At 47.4% G+C, this 15164-nt stretch overlaps 1 protein-coding gene across 1 annotated transcript in view; it reads right to left on the bottom strand.

The window, feature by feature from the left end:
• Positions 1 to 15164, bottom strand: part of LOC119168166 (glutaryl-CoA dehydrogenase, mitochondrial) — a 51264-nt gene that overhangs the window by 24892 nt on the left and 11208 nt on the right. The window contains exon 5 of the mRNA XM_037419574.2: positions 11388 to 11607. Coding sequence (XP_037275471.1) covers positions 11388 to 11607 — 220 coding nt within the window. The remainder of the gene's footprint in view (positions 1 to 11387; positions 11608 to 15164) is intronic.

Here is a 15164-nt window from a genome sequence, read left to right as displayed (position 1 = left end):
TATTGCAGCGAAGCTGTCTTTTGGGCTTTGCTACGGTAAAACACACAGTTGCCATCCAACTAAAGGGACACAAAAGGCAAACATTTATTCAACGTTGATTGTTAAAATAGTAGCCAGATACCTCGTAGTAGTACTTTTGTGCCAAGAAAGCTCTCATTTTGACATAAAGCCCGTTTCAGTGGACCACATCGCGTTAGTGCACTTCAAATCGCTTGCCTAAAGTGGTCTTTCTGGTATCACCGTTACCTTGCCCAATGTTGCCCGCCTTTACTGTGCAGCCCCCAACACTAGCAGCAGGAGGAAGAAAGTAGCGGCAGCCACAGTAGCAACAATGGCCGCTGAACAATTTTCTGCTTGCTTGGTTCCGCTAGATGGCACCATCCAACCAGCCTAACCAAACGAAAATTTTGAACCACTGGTGCCATTCCCCATAGTAATGGTTATTTTTTCTATGAATCAGACAGAAATAGACAAGCAGCATTTTATAACGTGTTGTAATGCATGGAAAGTTATTTTTTCATTGCAGCTGGTTTGAATACCAGTGATTAATTGTATTCGGATGCTGTCGCATCCTTTGGATTATTTCAAAACTGTCCCACTCGTGGCGCATGTGGTATCATAGATTCACCTTCATTTTTGCATTAATAGAGCACTGCTGTTAATAATATTCACGTTTTAGACATTACCAAACATTGGGCTTTCACTCTGACGTACATTGTCATTTGCCTTAATGTTCCATTAAATGTGGCCCCTTATAATTTTTCAATGCTTTACCTCTCACTCTCGTATTAGGACGAAGCTGCCTTTCATATTACGCTACAGTCGCAAATGCATAGACCTTATGCAAAACTGCTGCCATCTGTTGGCCATCGTGTGGATACCGCCATGTTAGAGGCTTGCATGTTGCAATACGCACAGTCCACGTGTGCTTACATGTACATAGGGTGTATCGACGTGAAGCATGTATTGGCTGATAAACGCAATGCCGACGTATTGCTGCATCCTTTGCTGCACACAGAGAGGAAGAAAGAGATGCTGATGTAGGAAGAAAGATAAGCCGTAAACTTTGCCCCTTGTTATTTTTTCAAGCTGATGACATTTCCAGCATGTGCTCAGGCTACTACTACCAAAACACGTGTTTGCCTTCTCCTTTCTAAGCAAGTAAGACGTGCACTAGCATTTGTATTCGTGTTCCCTCAAATTGTTACATGCCGAAACAAGGCAGTTTTTGGAAAGTTTTCACCAGCAGCAGTTTAACAAGTGAAGGTGACTCGTATGCTTCACGCAGATGCCACGTTCACGCAACGAGTTTTATGGCGGTTGATTGCACGTGCCAGAAGGCATACATCATTTATAATAATACGAAAAAAAAAACAGCGAAAAACCACACGAGGAGAGCAAAGAAGAACAACCACACAGGACAAGCGCTGGTTTGTGTAAAAAAGAATGCTAACGTGTTCACAAAATGTGCTGTTTCAGTAGTACACCAAATTGCTTTGTCATGTTGCCGTGCCTGTCAGCCAAACACGCCGATGCCTGAATGACAGGCTGGGTGAACAGCGCGATCTCCACAGGCACTGGTGGAAACTTGCCTCTGCATTGAAAAAGCTGTGGCTGCATCCCAAATTTCAAATAAGCTATCGTAGTTGGCAAAGAAAGGTAGACAAAAGAATGAACGTGAGAGCTTTTTAAATCAGGAAGGAGGGCAAGTGGGCATGCGTGAGCGAGCCCTCAGTTTTCCTCACAAATAAAGAATTTGCGTTTCTAAATAGCTGGTAAGCTTCGCGTTCAATTTTATCATTGTTTCACACGTTTCAAGCTCTGTACGGCTAGGAGCGCGAATTCGACATGGCTCAGATGACCTTTTTATGCATGCGCTGCTGTTTCATGCGTTGGGGGTGTGTGAAATATTTCAGTAAACATTCAGTTCCAGCGCTTGTGCTGTGTGCTTGTTTTTCTTCCCCTTCTTTGTGCGGTTTTTTGCTGGTTTCTTCTTTCTATTACTATGAACCAACTCATCCAGAAAGCCACACTACATCACTTATAGTTGCTACATTTCAAGAGCTGTGGTTGTTTCCTGAAGTGGTTAAACATGCAAATAATATTTCAGAAGTGCACAATGTGGACATATCTGACATACCAACTATATGGAAGAAAGAATGAGCTAGTGTGTAAGTGAACTAGACAGCCAACGTATGCGATTGGCTCTAGAGAGCTACAATTGCAGATATAAACCTTCACACGAAATAGCAAATAAACTATCACGTGAAATCGCAATTAGTATGAGGTTCTCAAGCAATGCACGTACCCAATGACTGAAAGGCACGCACGCTTTGCATAGCTGTCCATGCATTGCGAGTCTCCCAGCTGATCAGTCAACGTAAAAGTGCCACAGAGAGCGATTTTGCTCTGATGTATACGAGCACGCAACAAAAACCAATGGAAAGTACCAATCTTAGTGCGAGTTGCTGCACTCCAGTTTGTTTATTCAAAACAGCAGCACAGTATCTCTGAAGTTTCCCAATTAAAATTCGAGCATCTATCCCTGTAGCATGCCAAGCGCAAAAACCAGTACCGCGAACTCAAACCAGCTGGCGCATAACGACAAGCAGAACACATAAGCATGTATTGTTGACAAAAAGACGGCCCCTCGTTGCGCTTAACGGGTGGTATCACAAAGATCTTTTGGCCATCGCTATACCTATTCTGGCATCAGGAAGCGCAACAACTGCCCACGGCAACGAACAGCGAGGTCATTCTTAGGTGGAAAGTATTTCACAGCACAAGATACAACTTAGTAGCCGTCAAAACCAATGTGATGTACCGCAGGGACCTTGAGAGCAAAGATGGCAGTCGCGAGGGGCTGTAAACAAACACTGCGGCGAGGAGTCCCAGATGATCGCATCTGGCCAACACCGACGCGTCGCTGGCCTCGGAGAAGTCGGAGGATGGGGAAAAGAGAAGAAGCGCACGAATAACCACATACGTTGCTACTTTTCCAAGCTTTAGGAGCTTTACTATGCATGACAATCTAGTCCATCTCTCAAAAACTATGCATATTGATACACAACAGCCGGCACAGCCTGGCTGCAAGAAAGAGAAAGACGACGTTGGTGGCTGGTTGTTGATGAACTGTCGCCATCCTGTTCGCCAAGCACGGTGCATCGTATTTAATTTATTAAATAAGTTACCGTAACATTAATGGTGGAGGTGGACGACTCCCGTAGCTCGATGGAGACGCGCAGCGGTCGCAACACCGGGGACTCCTCGGCTACTTCAACTGCCAGTGCCTCATTCCCACCGGTCTCTTGATCCGAGTCGACAACCTACATCACCCTGCCACCCCTGCGGAATCCTGGAACTTTCTCCGCTGACGGTACCATCGACGTTGACTCCTGGCTGCACCGGTACGAGCGAGTCAGTGCTACCCACCGCTGGGATCCCACGCTCATGCTCGCCAATGTTGTGTTCTACCTCGACGGCACGCCACGGACATGGTTCGAAATTAACGAAGCCGAAATCACAAGCTGGGATCTTTTCAAATCGAAGATCTGTGATCTTTTCGGCGATTCATCTGGTCGTCAGCTCACTGCCAAGAAGACTCTCGCCACTCGCGCCCAGAGGTCTACTGAATCGTACGTCTCATACATTCTTGACGTCTTGGCGCTTTGTAGCAAGGTCGGCCAGCGCATGTCAGAAAAAGAAAAAGGTAATCACGTCCTCAAAGGGATTGCTGACGATGCCTTCAACCTCCTGGTTTTTAATAATGTCACGATCATTGACACGATCCTGACAGAATGCCGCCGTCTAGAACAGGCTAAAGCCCGCCGCGTCACCCACGGCATCACGCGCCTGCCAAACACAGCTGCTACTTCCTCTTGCGATGACGCCGTCCGCCCAGTTCCCCGATGTGACAACCTCACCCGCATCATTCGTCGCGAGGTCGAGGCAGCCCAATCAGTAGCTACTCCATTTCCAACGCCTGATCCTTCACCGACCACTATCTCACTGATACAAGCCGTCGTTTGTCAAGAATTATCGAACGTCGGCCTACACCCCATTCAACCAGTCAACTCAGCCGAGCCTTTTTATCCTCGTCCCGCCGCTCCTCGATATGGTTTCAACTACTTTCGACAGCGCAATTTGTCCGAATGGCGTACACTGGACGACAAGCCCATATGCTTCAACTGCCGACGTGTCGGTCATATTGCTCGCCACTGCCGCAATCACTTGGCTCCGCCCGCACACTATGGGCCTCCTACCCAGGCCACTTCTGTCCACCAGTGGTCCTCGACATTTGATTTTGATTCCCCTATGCTGACCAAATCCTCTAATTCTGCCGCACCTCTGACGAGACCTCGCTACGCCTGCTCACCATCCCCTGCTCGCCGTCAATCTCGTTCGCCCCCACAACGCCGTCCTGCCTCTCCAACCTATTCGCAGCGCCCCCGACCGGAAAACTAGGCAGTGCAGCTTCTGGAGGTGAAGCTGCATTGACAACGACCTCTGCAAGAAATCCTCGTGTGACATTACCGACCACCCGGAATCTGTTGAACGTTACTTTACACAATGTACCTGTGCGCGCGTTGATCGATACCGGCGCGCATGGGTCCATAATGAGTGCTGCTCTTCGTCGCCGCCTAAAGAAAGTTATCACACCCGCCTTGAACCGAGCTGTTCGAGTCGCTGACGGGCGAACTGCCGTGATTATTGGCATGTGCTCTGCCCGTGTGACTATCGCCGATAGAAGCACTGCTGTTCTTTTCACCGTTATAGAAAATTGCCCTCATGAAGTAATTCTAGGCATGGATTTTCTAACCGCTCACTCGGCCCTTATAGATTGTTCAGCCGGCTGTCTTGACCTTGAAATGCCTCTACTTTTTGATCTGACCAACCCACCCCAAAGTCGCCTTTGCTGCATTGATTTCGCACGCCTTCCACCTAACTGTGTCACACATATCGACATCTTCTCTGCACCACCTGTACCTGACGGTGATTACATGGTGGCCCCAATTCATGCCGTGATGCTTACGCATGGCGTCGCTGTTCCGCACACCATTTTGACAATCGTTGAAAACCGCACATGCCTTCCTATTGTCAATTTTGCCCTCACTGCCCAAATTCTTCCACAAGGTATCTCCCTGGCCGAAATTACTGCTCTACAAGACCGTACGGTAGAACCCTTCAGAGTGGATGATTGCTGCACCTCAAACCATGAACCAACTCTATCACGTTCATCGGGCGTCGACATTGACCACATGGTACCATCAGACCTCGCTCCTGATCAAGCGGAAGCCCTTCGTCACGTCCTGGAGTCCTATAGTGACATTTTCGACTTCGCCAGCACGGCTTTAAGGGGGGAGGCTACCCTGGAGACCGATCTTTTTTATTTTTTAAGATATCTGGATGAAACTTTCAGGGGTTGTTCACTACAATAAAACTAGCACAACTGCTAAGTTTTACGAAGCTGTGTTTCTTAGTTCCAGAGTTATTGAGATTTAACTGGGTGCTTCACATGGGTGCCTGAGGAAGAGTCATGAGAAATCCCAGGACATAGTAGAAAGCTGAAATTCATTGTGGTCATTCCTTGATAGCTATCCCAGGGCGCTACAAAGCCGTTTTTTTTAATTTCCCCCCCAAAAATTTTCACGCAACTTTGAATTTGATGTAACCAGTAATGATTAGATTCATCAAAAATTAATTGTTTATTATAAATTAAGAGCACCAATTTTCAAAAAAAGGAGCTTGTTACGCCCTTGCAAGGTCATTCAGGAACAGAATAAAAAAAACGGCACACAAATCTGATGAACGGTTTTCGAGTTCTTGCTTTCCTCAGCACCACAACTAGCAAAAAATCCGTTCTGAGAAAACAGGCCGAGAAAGTTCAAAACACGTGTTTTCTTCAAAAAGCTCCAGCACAGTAGCTAGAAGTGTCCTGGCACACTCTTTTCTTCTTTTGCCTGGCCTCCATCTTCTCTTGGTGTCTTTTAGAATTCTTTTTTAGGCGTAAAGCGTCTTTTTCACGAGCTCGCTGCATGGCCAGATGACCTGGTTGAAGTCCAATGGAGTCCGATATCACTTGGGTTGCTTTGCAGCAGCCGGCATTGTAGCGCAGCACTGCTTCATGCAGTGCTGTTTCTACCGCGATCAAGAATGAGTGTTGTTCCTTCGGTACGCAACCTTGAAGAAAACATTCCACTTGTCAAAATGGCTCCAGCAACAACCTATGCTCCCAGGCATTTTGCATTGTTTGAAGGTTCAATCTTCCCCAGGACCTAACGTATAAATTTGCAGCATGCAGTTGCTAATATGATACATGCACTACGTTATGATAAGCACAATGGCTTGGATTGTCACCAGTTCCTCATCATCATGAGGCGCTGGTGATGATCCTCATCAATAGTGGCGAGTTGACACACAGCACACCTAACTGTCAATAACACAGATTACAGGCTCTCATACTTAGAGTAAATAGGGCAATTAGGGCAATTAGAGTGAGGAAAAATTACGCTGTAAAGAGGGGCAATGGGTTTTGCAAGAATATAGAAAAGTTGTGCATATTTCAAACCAAACTGAGAATATTGCCACATTCCATTTCTCAAGTTTTGTTATCGCCCCAAAACACTACACAATTCTCAGCGCGAAACGCGCGTGCAGTTTTCGAGAAGCATCCGGACTTTAGTAGGTGATTTCGATAAGATCAAGCCCACTCTGCGAACTGTACAGATTATTCTGGAACCTACACCACCGCCAACGATAACGCTAGAACATTCAATGGCAAGAGTATAAATGCCGACGCACTTCACCGCTTGTCAGTTGTTGATCGACGGCCAATGCTCCGTTCGCCGCTATCAGTCCAAGACTGCTACTGTAGTCCGACTTTCCGTTTACTGGGCACAGGTTCACCCAAATAAACAATTTATTATTCGACTCGCAGTGTTCTCCATTCGTCCCCGTCACGACCCCGTGACATCTGGTGGAGGTGCGGGGTATCGATCCCAGTACCTGGTGGAGGTGCTGGGTATGGACAAATACGCCAACCCCTACACATACCACCATTGCCAGTACCGACAGATGGGACTGCGTGGCTTCGCCGTCAATGCCCCCTGTCTGCAGCCAGGAGAACGGCCACGTGACATCGCCGACTACCTGACAAGAACTCAATGGACACCACGAAGTCCTTCCCATTCGCCGTCGCCAAGCCGCCGCACGCCACCGCACCACCGACAGTACTCTGGCCCAACGCGAGGCCGGTCTCCTAGCCCGTATCCGGGAAACTAATGGCAGCAACCAATGGATGTGCGGTTGCTGTGCGACGAACTACCGAAGATCCTCCGAAGACGCCGCCACCGCGACAGAGCTTTCCGAACACAAGGCCAACCAGGCAAAGCCCTGACGGCGAAGGCTCACTTACCGAAGGTGGCCTGACGACGCAACATGGAAGCAGCGGAACAAGCCGATGCAGCCGTGACCCGACGCCACGCCCTAACTGTAATGCGAGACGGCGAACTAGCGACCTCGACGTTCTTATCGACGGCCACAGGGTGACCGCTCTCGTCAATACTGGAGCCTACTATTCCGTCATCAGTGGGTCGTTCGCCGCGAAGTTAAAGGAAGTTAGGACCGCTTGGGGAGGCAAAGCAATGGTTATGCTCACGAATTTCAGCAATGAGTACAAACATGTGAACAAAAAAACAACAGTCGCATACATCAAAGAAATTGTGGACGCCACCAGTGCTTTCGCCCTCGCCGATTCTGCGAAACCTGCTCAGAGGAACCAAGCCCCTCCCAGAGCTTTTGACGTCAATCCCAGACTTCCGAACCACAAGCAAGAACAGCTCAAGGCCCTGCTCCTGCAATACGAAGATTGCTTTTCATCGTCATAAAAAATTCGGCAGACCCCAATCACGAAACATCGCCTCATAACCGAAGAAAATGCCACACCACTCTGTCAGAGTCCGTTCAAGGTTTCGGCCCGAGAACGTGAGGCCATGAAGAAATAAGTTGATGAAATGCTGCGGGATGACATCATCCAGCCGTCCAAAAGTCCATGGGTGTCCCCCCTGGTGCTAGTGAAGAAAAAGGATGGGACCCTACGTTTCTGTGTCGATTATCGCCGCCTGAACAAAATCACAAGAAAGGACGTGTATCCTCTCCTACGAATAGACAACGCACTTGATCCGCTCCATAACGCCAAGTACTTTTCGTCAATGAACCTTAAGACTGGCTATTGGCAAATCGAAGTCGACGAAAGAGACCGAAAGAAGACGGCGTTTATAACACCAGACGGCCTTTTCGAGTTTAAGGTGATGCCCTTCAGCCTTTGCTCAGCGCCTGCAACTTTTCAAAGCGTTATGAATACAGTACTGGCAGGATTGAAGTGGCAGACTTGCCTTGTGTACTTGGACGACGTCGTCGTGTTTTCCTCAAGTTTCGACGAGCATGTTCGGCACCTTGAAGCTGTACTTCAAGCCATCAAGACGTCCGGACTCACACTGAAGCCAGAAAAGTGCAGATTTGCGTATGAGGAGCTCTTGTTTCTGGGGCACGTTATCAGCAAGTCTGGAGTTAGTCCCGATCCACGGAAAACAGCCGCCATCGCCGACTTCCCGCCCCCACTGACAAGAAGGCGGTGCGCCCATTTCTGGGCCTGTGCGCCTATTATAGACGGTTCGTGAAAAACTTCATCCGCATCGCCGATCCACTCACCAACCTTACCAAGGTAGACGTGGAGTTCAAGTGGGAAACGCTGCAGGAATGCGCTTTCCAGGAGCTTAAACATCGCCTCCAGACACCTCCGCTACTTGCTCATTTTGACGAATTTGCCGAGACAAATATACACACTGACGCATGCAGCGTAGGTCTTGGCGCCGTTCTCGTGCAGATGGCTGACGGACTTGAAAGGGTTATTAGTTACGCCAGCCGATCGCTATCCAAAGCAGAAGCCAATTATTCCACAACAGAAAAGGAGTGCCTCGCCATCATCTGGGCTACGTCGAAATTTCGCCCCTACCTCTACGGCAGGCCCTTCAAAGTTGTGAGCGACCACCACGCCTTGTGTTGGTTAGACACCTTGAAGGACCCTTCAGGTCGCCTCGCCTGATGGAGCCTGAGACTTCAAAAATATGACATTACCGTCGTTTACAAGTCCGGCAAGAAACACTCCGATGCCGAATGTCTCTCTCGTGCGCCTGTCGACCAACCACCACCCGACGACCCGGGTGACGACTACTTCTTGGGAACGATAACTACCAACGACTTCGCTGAACGACACCGGGCCGACCAGGAACTTAAGGCCCTAATAAAATACCTCGAAGGCAGGACCGTCGAAGTCTCAAAGGTATTCAAGCGAGCACTTGCGTCGCTCTTCCCGCGAAACCGTCTTCTCCAAAAGAAAAACTTTTCACCACATCGAGCCAAGTACCTCCTTGTGGTGCCTTCAGCTCTGCGACCAGAACTCCTGCAGGCCCTGCACGACGATCCGGCAGCAGGGCACCTCGGTGTTTCTCGCACGCTCGTGAGGATACAAGAAAGGTACTACTGGCCACGTCTTACCACCGACGTCACTCGTTATATGAGGACATGCCGGGACTGTCAACGACGCAAGCCACCACAGACAAGGCCGGCGAGACTTCTGCAGCCAATTGAACCACCTCGCCGACCTTTCCAGCAGTTTGGTATAGACCTACTGGGGTTGTTCCCGACGTCAGCTTTCGGAAACAAATGGATCGTGGTAGCTACCGACTACCTCACCCGCTACGCCAAGACGAAAGCCCTGCCAAAAGGCAGTGCATCCGAGGTAGCTAAGTTCTTCGTCGAAAATATTGTCCCACGTCACGGGGCCCCGGAGGTCCTTATCACCGACAGAGGAACGGCATTTACTGCTGACCTAACTCAAGCGATCTTGGCATACAGCCAGACAAACTACCGCCGGAAGACAGCGTACCACCCACAGACCAACGGCCTCACCGAGCGGCTAAACAAGACGATCGCCAACATGCTGGCAATGTACATTGATGTTGAACACAAGACGTGGGATGGCATTCTTCCGTATGTGACCTTCGCATACAAGACGGTGGTGCAGGAGACGATGCAGATATCTCCATACAAATCGGTCTACGAAAGGAGCCCGGCAACGACGCTCGATGCCATGTTACCCAACGTCACCGACGAAGAAAACCTCGATGTGAGAGTGAGTACCTTCAACGCGCCGAAGAAGCCCGACAACTCACGCGTTTCCATATCAAGAATCAACAGACGACCGACAGCCGTCGTTACAATCTTCGACGACGCTTCGTGGAATAGCAGCCCGGTGAACGTGTTTGGGTGTGGACGCCGATATGCCGACATGGACTCAGTGAAAAGCTTCTGCGACGGTACTTCGGACCGTACAGGGTGGTTCGACGTCTCGGCCCACTTGATTACGAGGTTGTCCCTGACGGCATCACGAACTCTCAACGACGCCGATCGCGACCTGAAGTTGTCAATGTCGCGCGCCTCAAGCCGTTTCATGCCCGTTAACAAACTGAAACAGTGTTTTTTGCATTATTGCTGTATCGTAATTTATTCGTTGTACTTTCTTGCATTATTGATGTACCTTCATCTTTAGTTAAAGCATCGGGACGATGCCATTTTCAGAGAGGCGCAATGCCACGTTCCATTTCTCAAGTTTTGTTATCGCCCCAAAACACTACACAATTCTCAGCGCAAAACGTGCGTGCAGTTTTCGAGAAGCTTCCGGACTTTAGTAGATCATTTCGATAAGATCAGACCCACTCTGCGAACTGTACAGATTATTCTGGAACCTACGCCACCGCCAGCGATAACGCTAGAACATTCGATGGCAAGAGTATAAATGCTGACGCACTTCGCCGCTTGTCAGTTGTTGATCGACGGCCGACGCTCCGTTCGCCGCTATCAGTCCAAGACTGCTACTGTAGTCCAACTTTCAGTTTACTGGGCACAGGTTCGCCCAAATAAACAATTTATTATTCGACTCGCAGTGTGCTCCATTTGTCCCCGTGACAATATGTCAGGCCATAATTGCTCCACTGCTATTAAAGCCAGCAAAATATTAATTCAAATGTGCAATCTCTCTGAATGGCCACATTAAGGCACAAAGAGGTAGAACAGGAGCAAAAAAAAAAATGGGGTACCACTGGACGTATTAAACATGACATCATTGGCCTTGCTTTCTGCCGGAAATACTTAAGCTTTTGCTTCGAAGAAGGGAGCGAGGGTGCAGTGTTCACACGTGTTACAATTTTTCAGCCCAGAAACATGCGCAGAGTGAGTGTGCTCTGCTGGGAAGCACGAAAGAGGAGTGCAGTACCAAAGGAGCTAGTGCAGAACACAGATAAGCGCATCGAGCGGGCATCGCCCATTACCTTGAGGCCCCGTGATGCGGGCAAGAGGGCGTCCTCAGGAACGGTGACATCCTCCATGATGATCATGCCAGTGGCCGAGGCACGCAGTGAGAACTTGCCCTCAATGCGTGGTGCTGTCAGGCCGGGAGTGCCCTTCTCGAGCACAAAAGCACGGATGATGCCGTCCTCCTCACACTTGGCCCACACCACAAACACATCAGCCTCGGGCGAGTTGGTTATCCTGCACAACATGTTTGCCTCGTAAATTGTAGCACAGGCTACTGGAAAGGTCGAGTTAACTACACTTCCTCTTAATACACAGCTGGGGCCATAAGGGGCGTCTGAATAATATCCCCACAGCACAAGAAACACTCATCTCAAAAACAAACAAAATGTTGCTAGCAGAACTTGAGAGATGTTTTAGTTTGATGCCTAACAATGTCCCCTTCAGAGTTATATGCAGAAAGAAAAAAGAATTAAAAACAAGTGGTACCCATTGTTGAACTGTCACAAGTTCATTCATAACAAACAATAACATCTAGCTTCGAGATAAAGCATGAGGAGCAGGTTCCCTGAGGCCGAAAATATTTGCGGGGCTGTAGCATTCACAATGGTGACCAGCTAACCTATAACTGCATTTCTAGTGTAAATGCCTGTCCAACCATTCTTCTTGCACGAGCGACGGCAAACAATGTCCTTCACCAGACTCAGGGTGTATCGTACAAAGTACGGATGCACTGAGTGTATTACTGTAATTCCCCACAGACTTCTACAGTCATTGCCAACACATGTAAGGCCACATGCTATAAAACCCAACAGCTGTTTTCAATAAATGTTCTTGCTGTTTCTGCTTCAGTTGACCGTTACATGGCGTCCGAAGTAAGCTGACTGGTGGCGTGCCAAGCAATGGCTTGAAGAAACAAAAAAGCGTTCTGCCATTGAGCTGGGAAGAATGGAACTACTCGGACCACCTGTCTAGCTACATCTGTCCAGAAACCTTGCCAAGTGGGCTTTCCCTGAAGTACAGAGACTGTTAAAACAGTGCTGCCACCATAGTTTCCTATAAATGCCCTAGAGGAAACTCTGGGGCTAGTTTACATGGAAGCTGCCACGCACGGTGCTTCAGCAAGCATTGGAATGATGGCTAGTACATGAATTTGTCTATTTTTTCATACTTTTGGCTCCAGTTGGATTTGGGTGGCTTGAAGCTGCTTTGTCATAAAACAAAAATCAGCAAACGTTGAGCAATTACAATTCACTACCTTAACCTTCTAGGCTTGTGATTTGAAATCGGGCCACGAAGCTCAAAAGGGTTCGTTCTTTCCTTCAAAACAAAACCAAAACACAGCACTAAAGGAAGCCACAAGTGTGATTTGAGGCCAAAGACTAGGCAAATCCATGTACTACCCATTATTTCCATGGTATTTGAATGATCACAGCGCCACAGTTAATTTTAAAAAACTCTATGGCTGCCACCGAGCGTTGCTGGAGGCAACACACACACTGGAGGTATTTAATAACTTACCTTTTATGACACAAGAAGACAAAGATGCAACAGTTATGAGCAAGCAAGACGGTAAATGCAACTGGAAGCACGAGTGGAACGAAAGTCCAACATTGGGGAGAATATTTTGCGAGAAAAGGTGCCACTCACTCAGGGGCTCTGTTCAAACTCAAATGGCTGGATGCACAATCCTCGGCCAGAATGCAAAACTTGGTGCACGCGATCCACATTTGGGTGGTCTCTAGTGGTCGTCAAGCATCCATAAGTAAACATCATAAGTAAACGTGAACTATCACCAACTTGCCCAACTTTCAACGCTACTGACCCAGATCGGGGTTTGTTGGTGACCTCCTCCTCGCCCCAATTAAACGCCTTGTGCCACCTACCAAACTTTAACCTTGAAATGCAGTAATCCTTGGAGCTTTCTTGAAACATCTGGAATGTTTCAGTTGCATTATATTTCTAATTTTCACACAAAACTTTATAGCATATTGTTGTTGAAGTGAACACTCTATTGTGTTACCAAGCTGGAAAAAAATAATTCATGCAGAGGAGGCATGTCTTTCTGCTCACACTGCTCGGAGTAAACTGGTGACCAGCTGTGTTGGTAGAGCGGACCACCCCCCCAACTGCCTGACCAGTTTTACCGTGCTGCCATGGATAGTTGCGCCAAAATAAAATCATGCCCACTACTTCCGTAATAAACCCTGTAACCAGATGTTGCACCTCTGTTAAAATAGTTCACTGCAGCATGCTGCTGGTGCTATGCCGTGAAGAAATCCCTCGCACAGAGAAAATTCATGCTGCAGCCAAGCCACACTTCGATGTTTAGTGTACACATTAGGTAGTAACTTATACATTATACAGTTTACATTATACTGGCTTGTATGTGTTAAGTATCATCACAACAGACAAAATAGAACTGGCTGAGCTTTCGAAATTGATTAATAAATGTAAGTATTTGATGTAAGAAGGTATAACACGGAGAGAATTGAACATGCTCTAAAGAACAAAGGAAGAGTCAAAGCTGTGAACAAAAAACTTGGGGTAGGAAAAAGCAGACGTATGCACTAAGGGACAATGAGAGGAAAGTATAACTACCAATATGGATAGGATAGTTAAAGAAGCAGAGGAGTTTTCCAGAGATCTGTACAGTAGCCAGCCCAACCACGACCTCAATGTAAGAACTAGCAGTAACTCAGATGACATATCCCATCAATAACTGCAGACAAAATCAGGAAAGCCATGGAGGGAATACAAAGAGGCAAAGCTGCTGGTGAGGATCAGATAAAATCAGAACTGAAAGACGGAGGGCAGGTTGTGTTAGAGAAACTAGCCACCCTGTTTACGAAGTGTCTCCTAAAGGGGAGGGTACCAGAATATTTAAAGAATGCTGACATCATCTTAACCCATAAAAAGAGGGGTGACAAAGACTTGAAGAATTACAGGTCGATCGGCTTGCTCTCTATCGTATACACGCAATTTACAAAGGTAATCGCTAACAGAATTAAGACAACATTAGAATTCAATCAACCAAAGAAACAAGCAGGATTTCAAACAGGCTACTCAACAATCAACCACATTCATATTATCAATCAGGTAATAGAGAAATTCAGAATAGACCTTAACAGAATACACCCAAACACTATGCAATGCCTTCATTGATTACGAGAAGGCATTTGATTCAGTAGAAATATCAGCAGTCATGCAGACACTAAGGAATCAGGGCATCGACGAAGCATATACGTATAAACATCCTGGAAGAAATCTACAGGGGATCAACTGCCACCATAGTGCTCCAAGTGTTACGTGTAGTATAGAAAATATTAAAAAGTAGCATACTATGCCACTTACGACTTGAACCCATCTGAAAAAACAGTGCTAATTCAAACACGGACAAAGAAATATCATACGAGCATGGGCGCTGTCATCATGCAATGACCCTGGTGCTATTAACAGCTTACTGCAATTTGAAGTGGCATCCACTTCTCTTCAAACCAAAAAGTCACATGCTCATACATGTACCATAAAATCTCGGTGAAGAATAATTTGACTAGATTTGGAGGGTGGCCCTTCCTTGGTCGTGAATCAAAATTCGAAATGATGGTGGAAGAGTTACTAAGCATAAAAACTGCATATCCCTGCTTCTAATGAAACATGTGTACACTGTTACCATTCCTCCTCATTAAGTGAATAAAAGCAGCTAATGAGACAGTGAAAACAGCTAGAGGAGAGAGGAGGCAGCACATTTGAGATCTCCCAAGAAGGAAAAGAGGGCACTTGCTCGGTATTTT

The sequence above is a fragment of the Rhipicephalus microplus genome, chromosome 3 (genome assembly GCF_043290135.1).
Source record: "Rhipicephalus microplus isolate Deutch F79 chromosome 3, USDA_Rmic, whole genome shotgun sequence".
NCBI lineage: Eukaryota > Metazoa > Arthropoda > Arachnida > Ixodida > Ixodidae > Rhipicephalus > Rhipicephalus microplus.
Note: the sequence above shows the minus strand (reverse complement) of the source record. Positions and strands in the feature narration are given on the sequence as shown.